Source organism: Saccostrea cucullata, unplaced genomic scaffold, assembly GCF_032062105.1.
Source record: "Saccostrea cucullata isolate Sc308-1 unplaced genomic scaffold, CSIRO_AGI_Scuc_v1 ctg459, whole genome shotgun sequence".
Classification (NCBI taxonomy): Eukaryota; Metazoa; Mollusca; class Bivalvia; order Ostreida; family Ostreidae; genus Saccostrea; species Saccostrea cuccullata.
In genome coordinates this window covers 37,929-55,104 of record NW_026928692.1, presented here as the reverse complement: position 1 = coordinate 55,104, position 17,176 = coordinate 37,929, and the positions used below count along the sequence as shown (strand labels likewise).

The following is a 17,176-nucleotide window of genomic DNA, read 5'->3' as shown; positions in this document are numbered from 1 at the left end:
CATAATTCAAATAATTCAATTGGTTGGTATAATTTCACTGTTTTTAATAAATTCATGAATTCCGGGAAGGGAGTGGTGGTGCAGGAAATGACCTTTAATGTCCAATTGCAGCATTGACTTTGAAAACTTTAATATCTCTTTGTAGTTTACTTTGTGAAGTATGTGCTGACAAGAAGTTATAATCAATTTGATGGACTTGGCCTTCATATGTAGAAGACATACTTTGTAGAAGGCCACAGGGAATTTAGCAATTTTATCGTGAAAGGCAAAGTGATTGTATTTCATGTAATCTAGTATGTGGATATTGATTGGTCAGTCATGGAGCTATGTAAATTGGTCTCCTTTTTTCAACCAGTATTTTTTTTTTGCTTCGATACAAATGTTCCAATGGAACATATATGTCTAACCAGTGTTTGTTATAATTGAATCGTACATGGACAAAACTTGTGTGTAGGCCCCAATCTGCCTCTCTGTATTGTTGAACGTATTGACTGAAGCCTGGTTAAACCAGAAAGTAGAGCTGATGGAAAAGCATTGATCAATTATAGTAATGAATTTGTACTTCAACTCCAAATCAAGGATCGGGGAGAATTGGTCAGAGAAATTAACGCTTGACTTGTCTTGATGTTTGGTGAGGATATAGGGTATTAGTTATCTGTTAACTCATTGCCGTTTGATTGGTATTTTAGTAGCCTATGTTTTGTTAGATCACATGCTCCAATCTCTATCAGACTACATCTATCTGAAGATCTGCACTTTTCACCTTAGAAGTGCAATGTTTCTTATTAAATGTAGACCTGCGGTTTATAGTGGTGTTTTTTGTTGGTGGTGTGTGGCCTCCCATCATCTGTGTGTTACAACAGAAAACAATGCAGCCAACAGACTGGCCAATGTCGCCGTGAAATCCATGACTTCTTACTGCACTCACAATTTATATAATTCATTATTTTGTTTGAACTTTTGTAAGGTTAGAAATTGCATACCAAAAAAATCATAAAAAATATGCATTTCGACTTTTTAAATTTGATTCTTATCATCTTTATCTACTTACAGATGGAGTAACACCCAAAATGACTTGAATGACTTATGAGAGAGCTGAAGGAGAAAATACAGCTATAGTATAAATGCAGGCACAAACAGGCCCTGCGATGGACAGTAATTATAACTATAGACCGAAGGGTCAAGGTCAGTCACAAAGAAAAAGATGTCTGAAGGACAGTCGTATGAACAGTAGTCAGGGCAGCTGTTCATCTGACGAGGAATTCCATTCAGATGACAACTTACGACCTTACGAGGAGGTGAAGGTCGCTCACCAGGACAAAAAACTCAATGGGTTAGGTAAGTGTTTGACAGGGAAGTCATTGTGTACAGTCATAACAAACATCTTAGACATGTAACTATACTAAGTCTGGGATCACCTCTTTACATGTAGGTCATGCTGATCTCAATAGTAAGAATGTTAAGTGAGCATATTTAGTCATTGTCTAAATGCAGAGAATTAAGGAAGTGTTTTTATGACTGGAGTCTGTGCTGTATCCTACATGCCTGCCTTTTAATGCCGTTTGACTTTTACGATTTCTAAGAGCTCAGTTTCTATGATTGCTGGACCAGTAAAATCAGAAATGGTTGTCAGTCAGCTGACCTGAGAGTGCCTGTTTAATGGCCCAAGTGTGTAAGTTAATGCCGGATTCTGACAAGTCGCAGGTCTTTTGATGGTCAGTACTAGATTTTTATAGACCTTAGTCAATTTTCTGCCATCGTAAAACTGGTTTGATTATGGAAGTTCAGGCATGCAGGAAATGTCATTTTCTTGTCTTGAGAAATGTTACAAGTTTTAGCATCCTCCTCTGTCAGGTTGGACTACTATAACAGCTATTACTGGCTCTTCTATGATGTGAAATCCCCTTTTATAATTGACTCTGGGTACTTTTACATTTAGACTGTTAATCTATTTCAAATAACTTAGATACACATCATTCTGCCAATGCTTTAATTTCTTCACCTTGATTTAAAACCTGTGTTATTGATTGCTGCAGTAATTGGGCTTACAGAAGCGGAACCAATGTGATTCTGAGATTATTGCCAGCAATCAAATGTCCCCATTTCTGATGAAATAGAAGGGTCTTATGATGGAGATTTGAATTGGAAAATTTTAGACATGTCAGTCATTCTAATGGTCTTGCAGGCCCATAAACTACAGTGAAGTCTAATTTGATTGTGCTGTTATACTCTGGAATTGATGTCCAATTGAATTAAAAAATCCTTTTATGAACTGCAATTGGAACTTAAATGTTATTTATTGTTATTGTCCTTAGAAAAAAACAATGTCATTTTATCCAAATTTCAAAAACGTTAAAATTTACTGAAGTAAATCCCTAGATTGGTTTAAAGGTTTAATTTCTGATTGTCTTAAATACTCTGTTTTCAATGGATGGCATTTTGGAATAGATTCATAGCTGTTGGAGTAAGATGAAGTAGCTTTTGTAGAGGTATGACAGGAATTTGCTGTGATCTGTGTTTATGTTGCCCCAGCCAACATCCCCCCTCCCTGTTTGTGGAGGGACATGATCATGGTGAGATTAATGGCTGGAGGCTGCCAATATAACTACACCAAGATACCTGTCTTGTTTATACACCTGACCTGTATATCTACAGAATACAAGAAAACGGGATTAGATGATAGGTTTTTTATGGCCCAGATCAGGTGTGCTCAGTATCAGAAATTCAGGGGGTTGTAGACACATCAGCTTAGCCTGGCATGATAGCATCATAGTCTATGTTAACATCAGGATTCAGTAGTTATTGGCATGCAGGTACATCAGCCATCAAGTCTTCATGAGCAGTAAATCATTAAATCTACATTGGTCCTATGCTTCTATGTGGATTCTACCTTTTATCTGATATTTTAAATATATTTCAAAAGATCTAGTGGAAGATTATTAAGTTTAATTCTAAATGGTTTTTATTTTGAAATCTGAAGAAAAATTTCTTATATATTGGAGTAAAACTTTTGATAACTATACATATCCAATTTTTTGTATGTCATTGACCTTTGACCTTATGTCACCAAGTTTGAACTTTCTAATTATAAAATGAACTGATGATTTACTCCTCAATAAAAGTTCTTTTTTAATCTTTTCTCAGCAGCAATAATTCACAACACTTCAGAGTATGATCAATTTGTTTTTTAGTGACACACTACTATGATGATAGCAGTTAAGATCTCTTTTCTTTCTTTGTTTTTTGGTTTTCCAAAGGATGCTCCAAGCAATTACTCTGGGTGTTACAGAGATGAACTGAGGTGATAGCTAAGTTTTAAATACAGATAGGGCTATCACCATTTTCACGTAATTAGGGCTGTTTTCTTTCTGGTGATAAGGTGTATTGTTAGGAGCCTGTGAGCTTTGGTTAATGTCTGCAGCCTCCCGCTATCTGTAATGACATTGGTATATCATTTATAAAGATTTACGCTTCAATGATGGTCACAATTAAAAACAATAAACCTCTCTGTATAAAATGGTAAACACGCACATTAAGAATTCATTGCTGTTGTATTGATTCTGCCTGTGATGTTGGAGTGGAGAGGAGAAAGCGTTTAAGATGAATTTAGAAAGGAACATTTAGGAGTACACTGATAAAGAAGTAATAGACCGTGTTTTCAGGAGAAACAAGCTGCTGGCAATTTGACTGTAATCTTTGTATCTATTGAAGCAATGTGACATTGATTTTGCATCAAGAAAACATATTTCGGGAAAGCCATGAAGAAAATTGGTTAATATACACTCTTGTTTTTGGCATAAACTTGCACAAATTATTTATGAAATGAGCAGATATCGTACAATTTTTGTTTTGGAAGGTTTATTAGTCCATAGTGTAAGACATTTCCAACAGCTGATGAATCAAATTCTTTTTAGAGAAGCAAGTCACTGAGTATAATACAATTAAAAACTGTAGATACTGGTGAAAAGAAATTGTTTTTCGCAACCAATAAATAAAATAATATTTTTAGATGATGATATTTCAACCAATAGATTTTTCGTGATTCACATTGAATACTTTCAAGGAATTCTGTTAAGTAGATTTTAATTGACTCGGAGATTGTGATAACATGATGGATGTCCTCGGAATAAAATTTAGGGGTGCATTGTGGGTATTGTCCTAGAAAAGATTTTTGAATGCTGGCGACATCTGATTTTGTTGGGGACATCATCAGAGCTGAGATTGGATGGTACAGAGAGATGGAATGATAGCGTATTCCATATTCCCGGCTCCAGTGTCCATTGTTAGCTCCATTGTCTCTCTCTGTTGACACAGTCTGTGGGGAACACTGCAATCTGAGAAAACTCTTCCAATCTCATTTCAGGCTCTCTGTTTTCAATGCCAGCATTAGTCCATGTAATTAATTACTAGTAGCTTAGCTCTAACTACTTCGTCACTAGTGTTTAATTACAAATTAGAAATTATCCTGAAAGAATTGTGAATGGAAAATGCATATGTACATGTATGTCCAAGTATTATTATAGTGTTATGTCATGACGTCTATGTTTTTCTTTAAAAAAAATATTGCTAGATTAATTACATCTATAATATGAGGGCCTGTTTCCCGTCTCTCAGACTCCTTAGAGAGATTCTGCCAAGACCAAAGAAAGACAACTCTCTTTGTTTTACCCTTGTTTTGCATGCATGTTTTTTGTGATTCATCTGTTCATTTTCAATTATTATTTTAATCATCATCATCATTGTCATTTTCACTCTGCTGCATCCAAATATTAAAAGTAGAAACATTCCTTTAATTTGTAAAATTTTATTATATTTTCCTGACAGAAATCTTATAGTTTGATGATAATGATGATGAATTTTTAGCTCACCTGAGCCGAAGGCTCAAGTGAGCTTTTCTGATCAAAATTTGTCCATTGTCTGTCGTCGTTGTCGTTGTTGTCGTCGTTGTCGTCGTTGTCGTCGTTGTCGTAAACTTTTCACATTTTCATCTTCTTCTCAAGAACCACTGGGCCAATTTCAACCAAACTTGGCACAAAGTATCCTTGGGTGAAGGGGAATCAAGTTTGTTCAAATGAAGGGCCACGCCCCCTTCCAAGGGGAGATAATTATGAATTTGTGAAAAATTTATGACATTTTTAAAAAATCTTCTTCTCCAGAACCGCTGGGCCAGGAAAGATGAAACTCATGTGGAAGCATCCTCAGGTAGTGTAGATTCAAGTTTGTTCAAATCATGACCCCCGGGGCAAGGGTGGGGCCAAAATGGCCGACCCAAGTTTTACATAGGAATATATAGGAAAAATCTTTAAAAATCTTCTTCTCCAGTACCACTGGGCCAGGAAAGATGAAACTCATGTGGAATCATCCTCAGGTAGTGTAAATTCAAGTTTGTTCAAATCATGACCACCGGGGCAAGGGTGGGGCCAAAACGGTCAACCCAAGTTTTAAATAGGAATATATGAGAAAAGTCTTTAAAAATCTTCTTCTCCAGAACCGCTGGGCCAGGAAAGATGAAACTCATGTGGAATCATCCTCAGGTAGTGTAGATTTAAGTTTGTTCAAATCATGACCCCCGGGGCAAAGGTGGGGCCAAAATGGCCGACCCAAGTTTTACATAGGAATACATAGGAAAAATCTTTAAAAATCTTCTTCTCCAGTACCACTAGGCCAGGAAAGATGAAACTCATGTGGAATCATCCTCAGGTAGTGTGGATTCAAGTTTGTTCAAATCATGACCCCCGGGGCAAGGGTGGGGCCAAAACGGCCGACCCAAGTTTTACATAGGAATATATAGGAAAAATCTTTAAAAATCTTTTTCTCCAGAACCACTGGGCCAGGAAAGATGAAACTCATGTGGAATCATCCTCAGGTAGAGCAGATTTAAGTTTGTTCAAATTATGACCCCCCGGGGCAAAGGTGGGGCCAAAATGGCCGACCCAAGTTTTACATAGGAATATATAGGAAAAATCTTTAAAAATCTTCTCAAGAACCACTAGGACAGGAAAAATGAAACTCATGTGGAATCATCCTCAGGTAGTGTAGATTCAAGTTTGTTCAAATTATGACCCCTGGGGCAAGGGTGGGGCCAAAATGGCCGACCCAAGTTTTACATAGAAATATATAGGAAAAATTCTTTAAAAATCTTCTACTCAAGAACCACTGGGCCAGGAAAGATGAAACTCATGTGGAATTATCCTCAGGTAGTGTAGATTCAAGTTTGTTCAAATCATGACCCCTGGGGCAAGGGTGGGGCCAAAATGGCTGACCCAAGTTTTACATAGGGATATATAGGGAAACCTTTTAAAATCTTCTTTTCAAGTACTTCAAAGCTATGATTTGTGATATTTATATGGAATCATCCTCAGGTAGTGTAGATTATAGTTTGTTCAAATGATGAACGCCTGGAGGGGAGGGGGGTGGTGGAGTAAATTCAAGCCTGATGTGCTCAGGTGAGCGCTGTGGCCCCTGGGCCTCTTGTTATTTTTTGTTTGTTTACTGTCTCTTTAGTTTGCTTTCTCTCTGTTTGTAAGGTCTAACCCCTGAAGAGCATGTTGAGCTAACAGCCATGGACCAAAAAGTTCACATGATGTGTTCCAAAAATAACAACAAAACCCCTCGCTTCTACACGTACCGTGAGGGGTCGGAGGGGGAAGAGTCCGAACAGAATCTCTCAGTGTCCACAAAACACGCCTCCCTAAGTGTCAATCATCAGGGGTCACAGTGCTCAATTTCATCCAATGAAATGGACAATATGCATTCTATGCGAAATGAAGTTGTTTCCAGGTCAGATTCTGACCCCGACAACCAAAATCATCACATTAACTCACCGCTTGGCCAAAATAAATTCCATCATGCAGGTAACAGATTTTAGACAAAATATTTATACTGTAGATTCCTTATTTTTTGCAAGTTCTTATTATGGCAAAAGAGCTCTTCAATGTCAAAGTGCAAAAATTATAGTTCGAGAATGGACAGTTGATTAAAAAATTTGACATAGTTCGAGAATGGACAGTTGATTAAAAAATTTGACATAGATTTCAGCACCTTAAAAATAAAAGCAAGTAATTTTACTTTGCAAGTGTTTGCTTCTTGCAAAATTACAAAACAATAAATTCCATGCATATAATAAGGAATCTACAGTACGAAAAATATATGCACTTATCTAAAGGAGTTGTAAAACTTGATGAAATGCACAAAGTAAAACAAATATTATTTGCCACCTGATAAGGAAGGAAGTTCATGTAAGCATTTTAGAATTTTTTTTTGTATAAAATAAGATCCCAGCAGTCTTACTTTAGTATGGGTTTGATAGAGTTAGTGATAGATTCATTTGCCTGAGAGCTCCCAAAAGGCTAGTCAAAAGTGGTAAAAATTTTGCATGACATTCCCTCATCATCCTGTAATGTGCCTGTTTTAAAAACATGGAGAGGGAAAAAAGTGGTCCAAGTCTGCTCCCCAGTTAATAGTTTGGGCCGCCCATTTTATAGAAAACTCGAACACAGGCAGAATGCCTTTAGACATGCAAGGACTGCTATAAGAAAATACAGTAGACTCAGAAATAATGTACCACTCAATTCAGCTAGGAAGATAGGTGCCAGGAATGGCTTATCCCATTTGTAGAAGTGAATACCTCTGACATAAAGGGTAATTTTGTTATGGTGCCAACCACTCTATAATTTCATTGATATACATCTGTTGATATGAAACCTTATTACAAGTATTGACAACTGGGTTGATGGATGGGGTGAGAAACTGATGATGGAGACTTTAGTCAGAGTCAGGCCTGTAAGAACGGGCCTGATAGATCTGTATTATCAGAAGTGGCTGTCAGAACTCGGACAGTCCAGACTGACTGACCAATCATAATCAGGGATTTGTTGTCTCCAACTTTGACAGCCAATCAAACTAAAGTATTGCTTTGTATCACACAATGACAGCCAATCTTTGATAGGTATATTTATTCTGTTTGAGATATATTACAATATCACAAATGTGACATTTCATCAGTTAAAGTGTGTTATAAGAGGTTTTTTTAATTTTAGGATTAAATGAGCTCAGTATAGCATGATAAGAAATGATACTTTGACAGTCATGCCTTAAAACCTTGTTATAAGATTTTGAGTGAGATTCTGATAAAATTACAACTCATACAATTATCTATGTCACCAAATTGTGTGCATATATGCCTTTAGTTGTATAAAGGAAAAACAAAAGAATAAATTGTATTTACACTGGAGTTACTGACCTCTACCCAAACACAGGGTCTGGGAAATTGGTGAAAGTGTGAGTAGGTTGTATTGATTTGGGAAACAGACATGTTGATTTCCATAAATAAGAAGAAAATGTCAGCTTTTCTTGAACAACAGCCATTTCTAACAACTCATCTCTTTGTTTGCACTACAAGGCAAATTGGAAATGTTATTTTTGTGTCCCATAGGACTAAGTATGGTGGAATATCCATCAAATATTGCAAATAAGGCAGTCATCTCCTTGCTGAAAAAGAACTATTTGATTGGCTGCAGTCATTTGATGAAGTGAGGACTATACACTCACTGAGATAGCCAGACTGAATCATTGCCTGATTGGTCAAGATTCTCAGAAATTTACAAAAAGTATTCATTGTATTGTCTAGTCCATTTAGAGATGTGTGTTTCTCTGAGATCTGTTCCTTGCTTTAGTTAATTTTCTCTCCTGGTTGACTCCAAAGGCAGAAGCTTTTATATAGACATCCTGTGAAGAGTTGATATTGAGAGATGTCAAGCCGTGGCATGATGGGATAGATTGTATTGGGGACTTGTGATTGGTTATCAGGATTTACATGGTGATGGAAGAAATTGATCTGGGATAGCTGAACTTGGGACCTTCTCTGTGATTGGTATTAGTTCTGATATCAGAGTAAACATCAGAACCGAAAAAAATGTTTTCCTCCACACACTTGCTGAATAGCGATAGTCTGGATAATTTGGACATGCTGTTTCTTATTATTATTATTTTTTTTCACAAAAACTGTTCACCCAACTGACCTAAAACCTTTTTAGGGTTAATGGGTGTGTAGTGTAGGTGTGCGGAACGAAGGTCATTTTGCGCGCATACGCATGCACGTGCGTGCGCGTGCAACACGTGAAATGACTTGTATACTTAATATAGCTATAACTTTTATATTTTTTAATGAAATGATTTGAAACTTATTATTTAAAGATATATTATAGTGTAGATAATGTGACATAATTAGCACGAACTCAATTTTTTGTTTTTTGACGAAATACTATGAAATTTAAAACATAGGCATTCTTTAGGATGTTCTACAATATGATATATAGAAATTTTCATGAAATTACGCGCATGCACGTGCGCTGCAATCTGATTGGCTAAAACTTTAAATGGCTATATCTCCCTTGTTTTTCAACCAAACAGCATGGGATTTCTTTGGACTCCTACAAGAAAATCATGAGCATATATTTTCGCTCTGATTGGCTGAAACAAAAATCTCAATATCTTTTTTGTTTTTTGACGAAATGCTTTGAAATTTAAAACATAGGCATGCTTTAGGATATCCTACAATATGATATATAATAATTTTCATCAAATCACGCGCATGCACGTGCGCTGCAATCTGATTGGCTGAAACTTTAAATGGCTATAACTCCCTTGGTTTTCAACCAAACAGGATGGGATTCAGAACGTAGATACATATTATAGACTCCTACAACAGGGAATGGTCATCATGCACATGCATGCACGTGCGTGCACTTTGAGTAAAATTACAAATACACTAGATTAAACATATTTTTGGATTAAATGCTGTAATTTTTAGTATATTAAAATATATGACTAGTGTAGACAAGATGATATGGTCATTACGCACATGCATTCAAATGCGCATGCGTGCAATGCTGAAATTGAATACTTCTGGTAAAACTTTGTTAAAGTCTTATTTAATGAAGCTTACAGGGAATAAGGCACCAAACGGGAGTTGGGGAGCGTTTGGGGAACATCTGTAACGGTTCCCGTTACAATTAGCCCTAGTTTGGACATGCTGTCCACAAAGTTCCATGGTCAGTGGTTCTTGATAAGATGATGTGGACTTTGATCACTTTTGTTAATATTGTGCATATCAATTTTTTGTGAAATAATTATTCTATCATGTTCTGTTCTTATTTTGATATCGTTTTGTTTTCTTTGCTGAAAAATCTATATTTCATTTAGTTTTCAATAAAAGAAGCAAAAACTATTTTTTAAAAATTGATTAGAATTTTTCAAGTACATTTATAATATTATTACTTATATTGCCAGATGTCTTTAATAGTTATTGGTATCTTTCAGCTACAGCACCAGGGGGTCTACCACCCTGTTTTAACCCCCCTCCACCACCGCCACCCATAGAAGACATTCCACATCAAACGACGGTGCCACAGAGACTTAACAGGTGTATAGGGCCATCGTATCGGGGGACCTACTCGGACGCCGACATGTGTCAATGTCGGGGTCACTTTGTGGACTCTAACACTGCGTTACTACACAATCACCACAGTATAAGGGGACATTACTCAGACAATGAGAACCCCTATCACAGGGGACATTCGTGCTCAGACAGTGAACATTATCATCAAGTGAGACCTTGTGTTTATTCGGGGGAGGAGAGTGACTTTGAACCCCATTATTTGGAGCAGACTGCCTCAGGCAATGTCTTCATTCCAGGTAGGTGTACTCATGATGTTGATAGAGGAAAAGCAGGTTAAAATGAATTTCAGTACCAACCTCTGTATAATATACACATTCTTGGAATATAATTTACTGAAAAGAAAGCCATTCATTGAAAAGTCATTTTGATTGGTTTTGTTTAAGATAACAAATAGTAAAAATATTTTATTTCTACATAAACCTACTGGTGCATCAATATGTGCTGTTTTAAAAAAAATCACGCGCAGGGCAGGACAAATAGAGACAGAAGCAGGGCCAGTAGCACTTGAATTTGCGGAATCAACTTAGGAGTTTATGCAAATTATCATGCAAGCCACTTGATTGATCACATCATAAAACCGAAATATTAGACAATTTTTCTTTAAATACATATTAAGCTGATTATTTTGTAGATTATAAATTCATGCTATGATTTGTTTATTCCAGATGGACAACCTCGGTTTCCACGCACAGTGCCAAGGTCAGGGTCAGTGCCAATGTCAAGGTCAGGAGAGCTAGTCAGTCCACAACCCATCAGACCCCAGTGTTCTAACACAGTCCCCAGTCACTTCCTCAATGGGGAGCACCACAATTCTGAGAGGTAGGGATAAACTATGTAACCCCCCCACCCCAACCCCCCTCCCACAACCCATCAGACCCCTGTGTTCTAACACAGTCCCCAGTCACTTCCTCAATGGGGAGCACCACAATTCTGAGAGGTAGGGATAAACTATGTAACCCCCCCACCCCAACCCCCCTCCCACAACCCATCAGACCCCTGTGTTCTAACACAGTCCCCAGTACTTCCTGCAGATCTGTAGCTTTCCACAATTCTGAAGGTAATTATATTGATAGACCCCCCCACCCCAACCCCCCTCCCACAACCCATCAGACCCCTTGTGTTCTAACACAGTCTTATATTTTTAATTGGGAGCACCACAATTCAGAGAGGTAGGGATAAACCCCCGTGTAAAGCACCACTCACACCCTCCCTACTTATGTACCATACTATTAAAAATTTTAGCCAAAAAATTGGAAATTTAATAATCAGGTAAAGGATGCCCAACATTTCCTACATTTTAAATTAGTGTATTACGAGGGTTGATCCAAAAGAAATGTCACAACTTTGATAAAATTGCTATAAATCGACAGAAAGCAACAAAATTATACAAGATTGAAGCTTTATTCATTTTAAATCCAAAATTTCAAAGGCTGTATAAAAATATCGGATTTGAATGTTCGTTTATGATTCACCGCACCTATGTATAACGTCATATGACGGGACGCATTCATACAACAATTACGTTTCATTAAAAAATATTTGTGATTCACAAACACTTTAACCAATTCCACTTTCTTTAAGAATTACTGGTACCATTATACACTCAGTGCACTCTTTTCATAATGAAGCCCTCTGTCAAAATATTTTGAACAGTATCATAATACAAACTTAAAAATTAACATGTCACTCTATACGTCTGTCTTTTTTGACAACGTCGGACACCATTGAACGTTTCCATCCGATCTCCAATTTTTCAGTCTTCTTGTCCTCTGCTGATCATTCAGTGACCAATCACCTGCCCAAAATTGGTGAAACCATCTATTAGATGTCTCTTATTTACATTCTTTATTCTGTAAGTCTGATTAATAAACGTAACTGTCGCTTGTGATGATTCCCATATTTTGAAGCAAAAATCCATTACAACTCGTTGAGCCGTTTTCCCCCATTTCAACAATCCCTTTGTTCAATGCAACAGAGTAAAACAACAATGTTTATGATCACAAATACCAATGCCGTCATTTAATTTTCAAATACAGACTAGAAAATGACGAGAATTGTATCTTTTAAAAACTTGGGAGATAAGGTGCATTTTTAGAATCTTTTTAATGCGTTTGTCTTTCTCATTCCAAGAAAAAATTTTAGTTAAAAAATCAAAAATTATTAAATCAAAATTTCAGTGTTATAGATATATTTGTGCTTCATGTTGTATTTTACATTATTAAGGATATGGACACTGTGACATTACTTTTGGATCAACCCTCGTAGTTGACAATGTTTTCTATATTTATTTCATGTAAACCACACCATTCTATGATGGTTTTAATTTATAAAAGCTAAAAGTGACAAAATTAGTGTAGTTATTACATAACGACAGCGGAATCCATTCCTTACAGAGGAACTGTGTGACTTAATCACATTCTACTGATCTTTATCCTAAAACTTGCAAGTACATGTACAAGTATTTTCCTTTTCTGTAATGTTACTGAGTGAATCATAAAGCAAATAAAAGGAGATTTTGAACTCGGATATGCAACATTAGAGGTTAGGGTGACGGGGAAGAGATGCATTACTTGTGACAGGAGACAGAACTATGTTGTTACACAGACAAGATAATTCAATCTTCCCAGCATTCTGTTTGATATTTTCATATTTATTAAGTTCTCTACTGTAAGGTTCTGTGACCATGCTGTATATATCACAGAGAATGCTGGGAGATAATAGGATTATACCCTGACGCCTATAAAAATAATTTACTGTTATGTGTCGGATGTCAGTTCATTGGCATCAGAGGAGACAAGATTCTACCCTCAAATAGAGTTCCTTAGATTCAGAGCATTTAGATGCCTCCATATTAGGTTAAACTTGACAGCTTTCAATCTGTATGTAAACTCTCTCTGGTGCAGAATCCAACCAAACTGGCATTTGTTACTTGGAGAAATTCAAATTCGAGATAGAGTTTCAGTAAGTAGGAATTAACAAAATGCAGGCTAGAGTGGTGTCCCTTTTATAATAATTGACTTGCTGAGTCTTCCATCACCTCTGGATATAAAGAGTAGGAGTAGAGTTACAGTAAAATGTTCACTAGAGGGATGTCCCATTCAATTAGTTTGTTATACAGGGATTCGTAGGCTCTCTGGGATATAAGAGCAGTATATGGTTTCTGGAAATGGGTATTGTAGAGTTAGACAGCAGTATAACTTGCCTACAGGCTTTAGTCACTGGATGAGAAAAGTGCATCAGTCAATTACACATCTTTTCTGTATTCAGAACGGAGCATTTGCTTCACTATTAATCCCCCTCATTTCCTTTCTTCTCTTATCGTTTAGCAGTTATCTGTTTAAAATTTGATTCCAATCTCCCAGGGGTACTCGAATTCTGCAGTTTGTAAAACCTGTGAGCAGAAATTTTATCCAATGAACTCGCAGATAATCCTCTGGCTTTTTATGAATTCATTTCCTGGGCCAAAATGTACAGGGGACCAGCATTGCTGATTTCATGGCATTTTCTGTGATTGTTTCACAAAGATTGGACACTTAGATTGGTACCACAATATTGCTGACTTTTTGTCTTCGTAATTGTAGAATCTGACAGTTCATTTTTCTTGTATTTAATTTCAGACCTAGATTTATTCATGACTTTTTGGTCTCTGACTGGAAATATGAACAAAGAATGTCCAATTAGACGGAATTAATGGCAGCGTAGCTGTTATGTAAATAAGGGACAGAGAATCAGCATCAGAAATCTCACAGATTCCTTTTAATCCTGAACACATTCAATTCATTTTCTCCCAATACATTTATTTTTTGGGTTGGTATTTTTTGTTTGTAATTGATGGGGTACCAGAAATGGCTTTCATTGAGTGCTGTAAATGGTCAGATGCTCTCATTATTGTGCCGCAGTTAAAACCTTACTGTTGTCAGGCTTTTATTGAAGTTTCATTGAAATGTTCAGGAAATCAATTAACATTGTTACATTTATGTCTCTGTATTTGCATGTTGTATCAAGACTTCATTTCTCTCTTTAGCATTGTAACCAAGATTCTGCCGCATTCTGTTAGGATACACAGCTGAGTTCCGTTACAGTAGAGATGGTTTGCCAGTATATCGATAGTTTTGTCAATAAAATGCTTGTCTATGTAACTCAGCAATTGATTAGGGCCGCTGGAAGTACACACGTTACAATTAAGTTCTGTTACTTTTATTCCATTTTAGTGGAATTTTTTAAATTGATTAATGAAACATAACTCCTCAATTAATGCATTTGGTAGACAAAAGGTGGCAGGATTGTTTAGTGAAGACCATTCCCAGCAAATGGACAGCAATCTCTGATCACTTACTGAACAATTAACCGTAGTGGAACTATTAAGTCAGACAATGCCTACCTCTGATAGCAGGCTTTAATGGGAGAAAATATAACTATGGACATTAGTTTTCTGTAAAAGCGCAATCAAACTTCTTCAGTAATTACTGCTTTCAAATGCTTTTTCACAGTCGAAACAATTGACGATGATGTCACTAATGCAGATGTCTGTAAAGCATGCACACGAACAAAATCCAATATTGCTGATTCTGACCACAAAACGAGAGCTGTGAATCGGTATTTTATACTAATAACACTGCTTTTAATAGTTCCTGAGGACATTTTATTTTATTGTGGAGACAAAAAGGTGTTTTACTAATTAGCATAGAAAATGTTTTGATCCAAATTGTTCCCAAAACGTTTGGTGGAGGATGAAGACGATGTGAAATTTCCAGTGGCATATTTTATTTTGAGTGACGAGTTTTTTACCGCGGAGAATCGTGGGCTGATCAGCTGTCACAGTTTGGTCACCTCCGAGATTGAACAGTTTATATCTGATGCTTGATAGAGGTGTCTGGAGACTCTGCTACAACTCTTTGGCTTGATTAATTGACGAGTGTGTGATTAAACTTTTCTGGACGTTTCTTTTACAGGCAGGCCTTTCTACCACACGGTCAGTGTGGATACCCCGCCAATATGACATCTCCACCCCGCTCTCACGACTGCGGCTACACAAAGTTTGGCAATACTCCCCACTACATGAAAAAGAAGTTAAAAAGATGGAGCTGGAAGTGGGCTGCCTTAATTCTAGTCATTATTTGTGTGGGACTTCTGGCTGCCACCACTTATTTTGCAGGTATGTTTAATTAAAATGATTTCTTTTTATGTGGTCCTGATAGATATTTTTGACTACAATAGGGTATAGACTGCTACTTGGCTATATTTCTGAGTTTATAATCAAAGTTACATTTATATTTTGTGTTTCCAAAATTTGAAAGAAAACTAAATTAGTTACTATGAATCAAGTCTTCATCAACATTTTGTGGATTGGCATCCTTCATAACGAAGTCTTTCTATCCCAATCTCATCTCCTTGAAAATAAAATAGAAAAGGTATTTAATGCTTTGCAACACACTTATATGTAGAGTATGTAAAAAACAAAAAGTACTATAAATGTATTACATTTAGCTGCATATTTTTAGTGCTTTTCATTGAGGGAAACTTCCTCTAATTTGCTAAATGACATAAATAAGAATATTGAGAACAATTTACACCAAATATTGTACATGCATACATGCCAACTTTTGAAAATTCCCATACATGCCAACTTTCCCGATTTAGGCGGGATCCTCCCGATTTTACCCTTTCATCCCGCTTTCCCGATCGCTTAGCATGCTAAATATAATACATTTGCGGTATTCACTGGCTTTGTGGAACATCATTTTGAGTATTTGTCACTAACCACTAAAGACTTATTTTTAAAAAATATTAACCAAACTCTTATTTGAAGAATTAATTTCCTTAACCTTAAACTTAGGAACTGCAGCCCTGACATAAAGTAAGACAACACAGTGTTAAGTTTGGGCAGACATAACCATGTCTTATTTGTTATGTAATGAAATGTAAAATACATTAGACATGTAAGTGATAATAATTAGTTGAATGAAAAGTGACGCTTTCCTGGAAAGTTGAAGATAGTTATTATGAAATTACGCCTTCTGATTGGCTAATTAATTTGTTTTTATTTAAAAATAACTAATTCAGGGCTCTGATTGGTTAAAAAGGTCCCTGTCACCAGGGGGCGCCTGGTACTTGACCAGTGGCATTATTCCCTAGAGGGTCTCCCTCTATTGTCTTAATTTACGTAACTAGATGAATGTCCCCTAGGGGGTACCCCTCAATTGCTAACAGCCCGGACTAATTGACCATTATTTAAAACCAAAATGGCGTCAATATAAACAATAAAAATAACACAAATAGAGACGTACAAACACATGAAGATATGAATACATATAATAGTCATGGACATTAACACTACAGAAACATATAACATGAAAAACGACTGTTACATGAGGGTAAAGTGCCAAGGTTAGACACACGAAGCATGAAAAGTATGTTACATAACATGAGAAGGCACGTAACATAAATTAATAACAATTAAACACTGTTTAATAATATTTTATTTACCATCTCTTGATATGACATGCCACTGTCATTTTGGCAAATTTACTGACATTTAATAATTTAGCAAAATCCAAACAAATTTCTTTCATCTTAAGGTTCAGTTTGTTCTTGACAGATACCTGAATTTATTGATGATATGTAACTTTTGGATATTATGATGTTATGAAGTTTAAAGTTCCTAATAAAGGGGTAAGCTAGGTTAAATGATTTGAAAAGTGAAGGCAAATTAATGTT

General features: G+C 36.4%; 1 protein-coding gene across 1 annotated transcript in view; it reads left to right on the top strand.

Annotated features, from left to right (window-relative positions):
- LOC134278459 (teneurin-2-like) overlaps nt 1-17,176 on the top strand; it is a 50,747-nt gene that overhangs the window by 11,571 nt on the left and 22,000 nt on the right. Inside the window, exons 2-6 of the mRNA XM_062760776.1 lie at nt 1,054-1,338; nt 6,528-6,854; nt 10,321-10,695; nt 11,125-11,278; nt 15,412-15,614. Of these exons, the coding sequence (XP_062616760.1) occupies nt 1,125-1,338; nt 6,528-6,854; nt 10,321-10,695; nt 11,125-11,278; nt 15,412-15,614 (1,273 nt within the window). The 5' untranslated portion in view covers nt 1,054-1,124. The remainder of the gene's footprint in view (nt 1-1,053; nt 1,339-6,527; nt 6,855-10,320; nt 10,696-11,124; nt 11,279-15,411; nt 15,615-17,176) is intronic.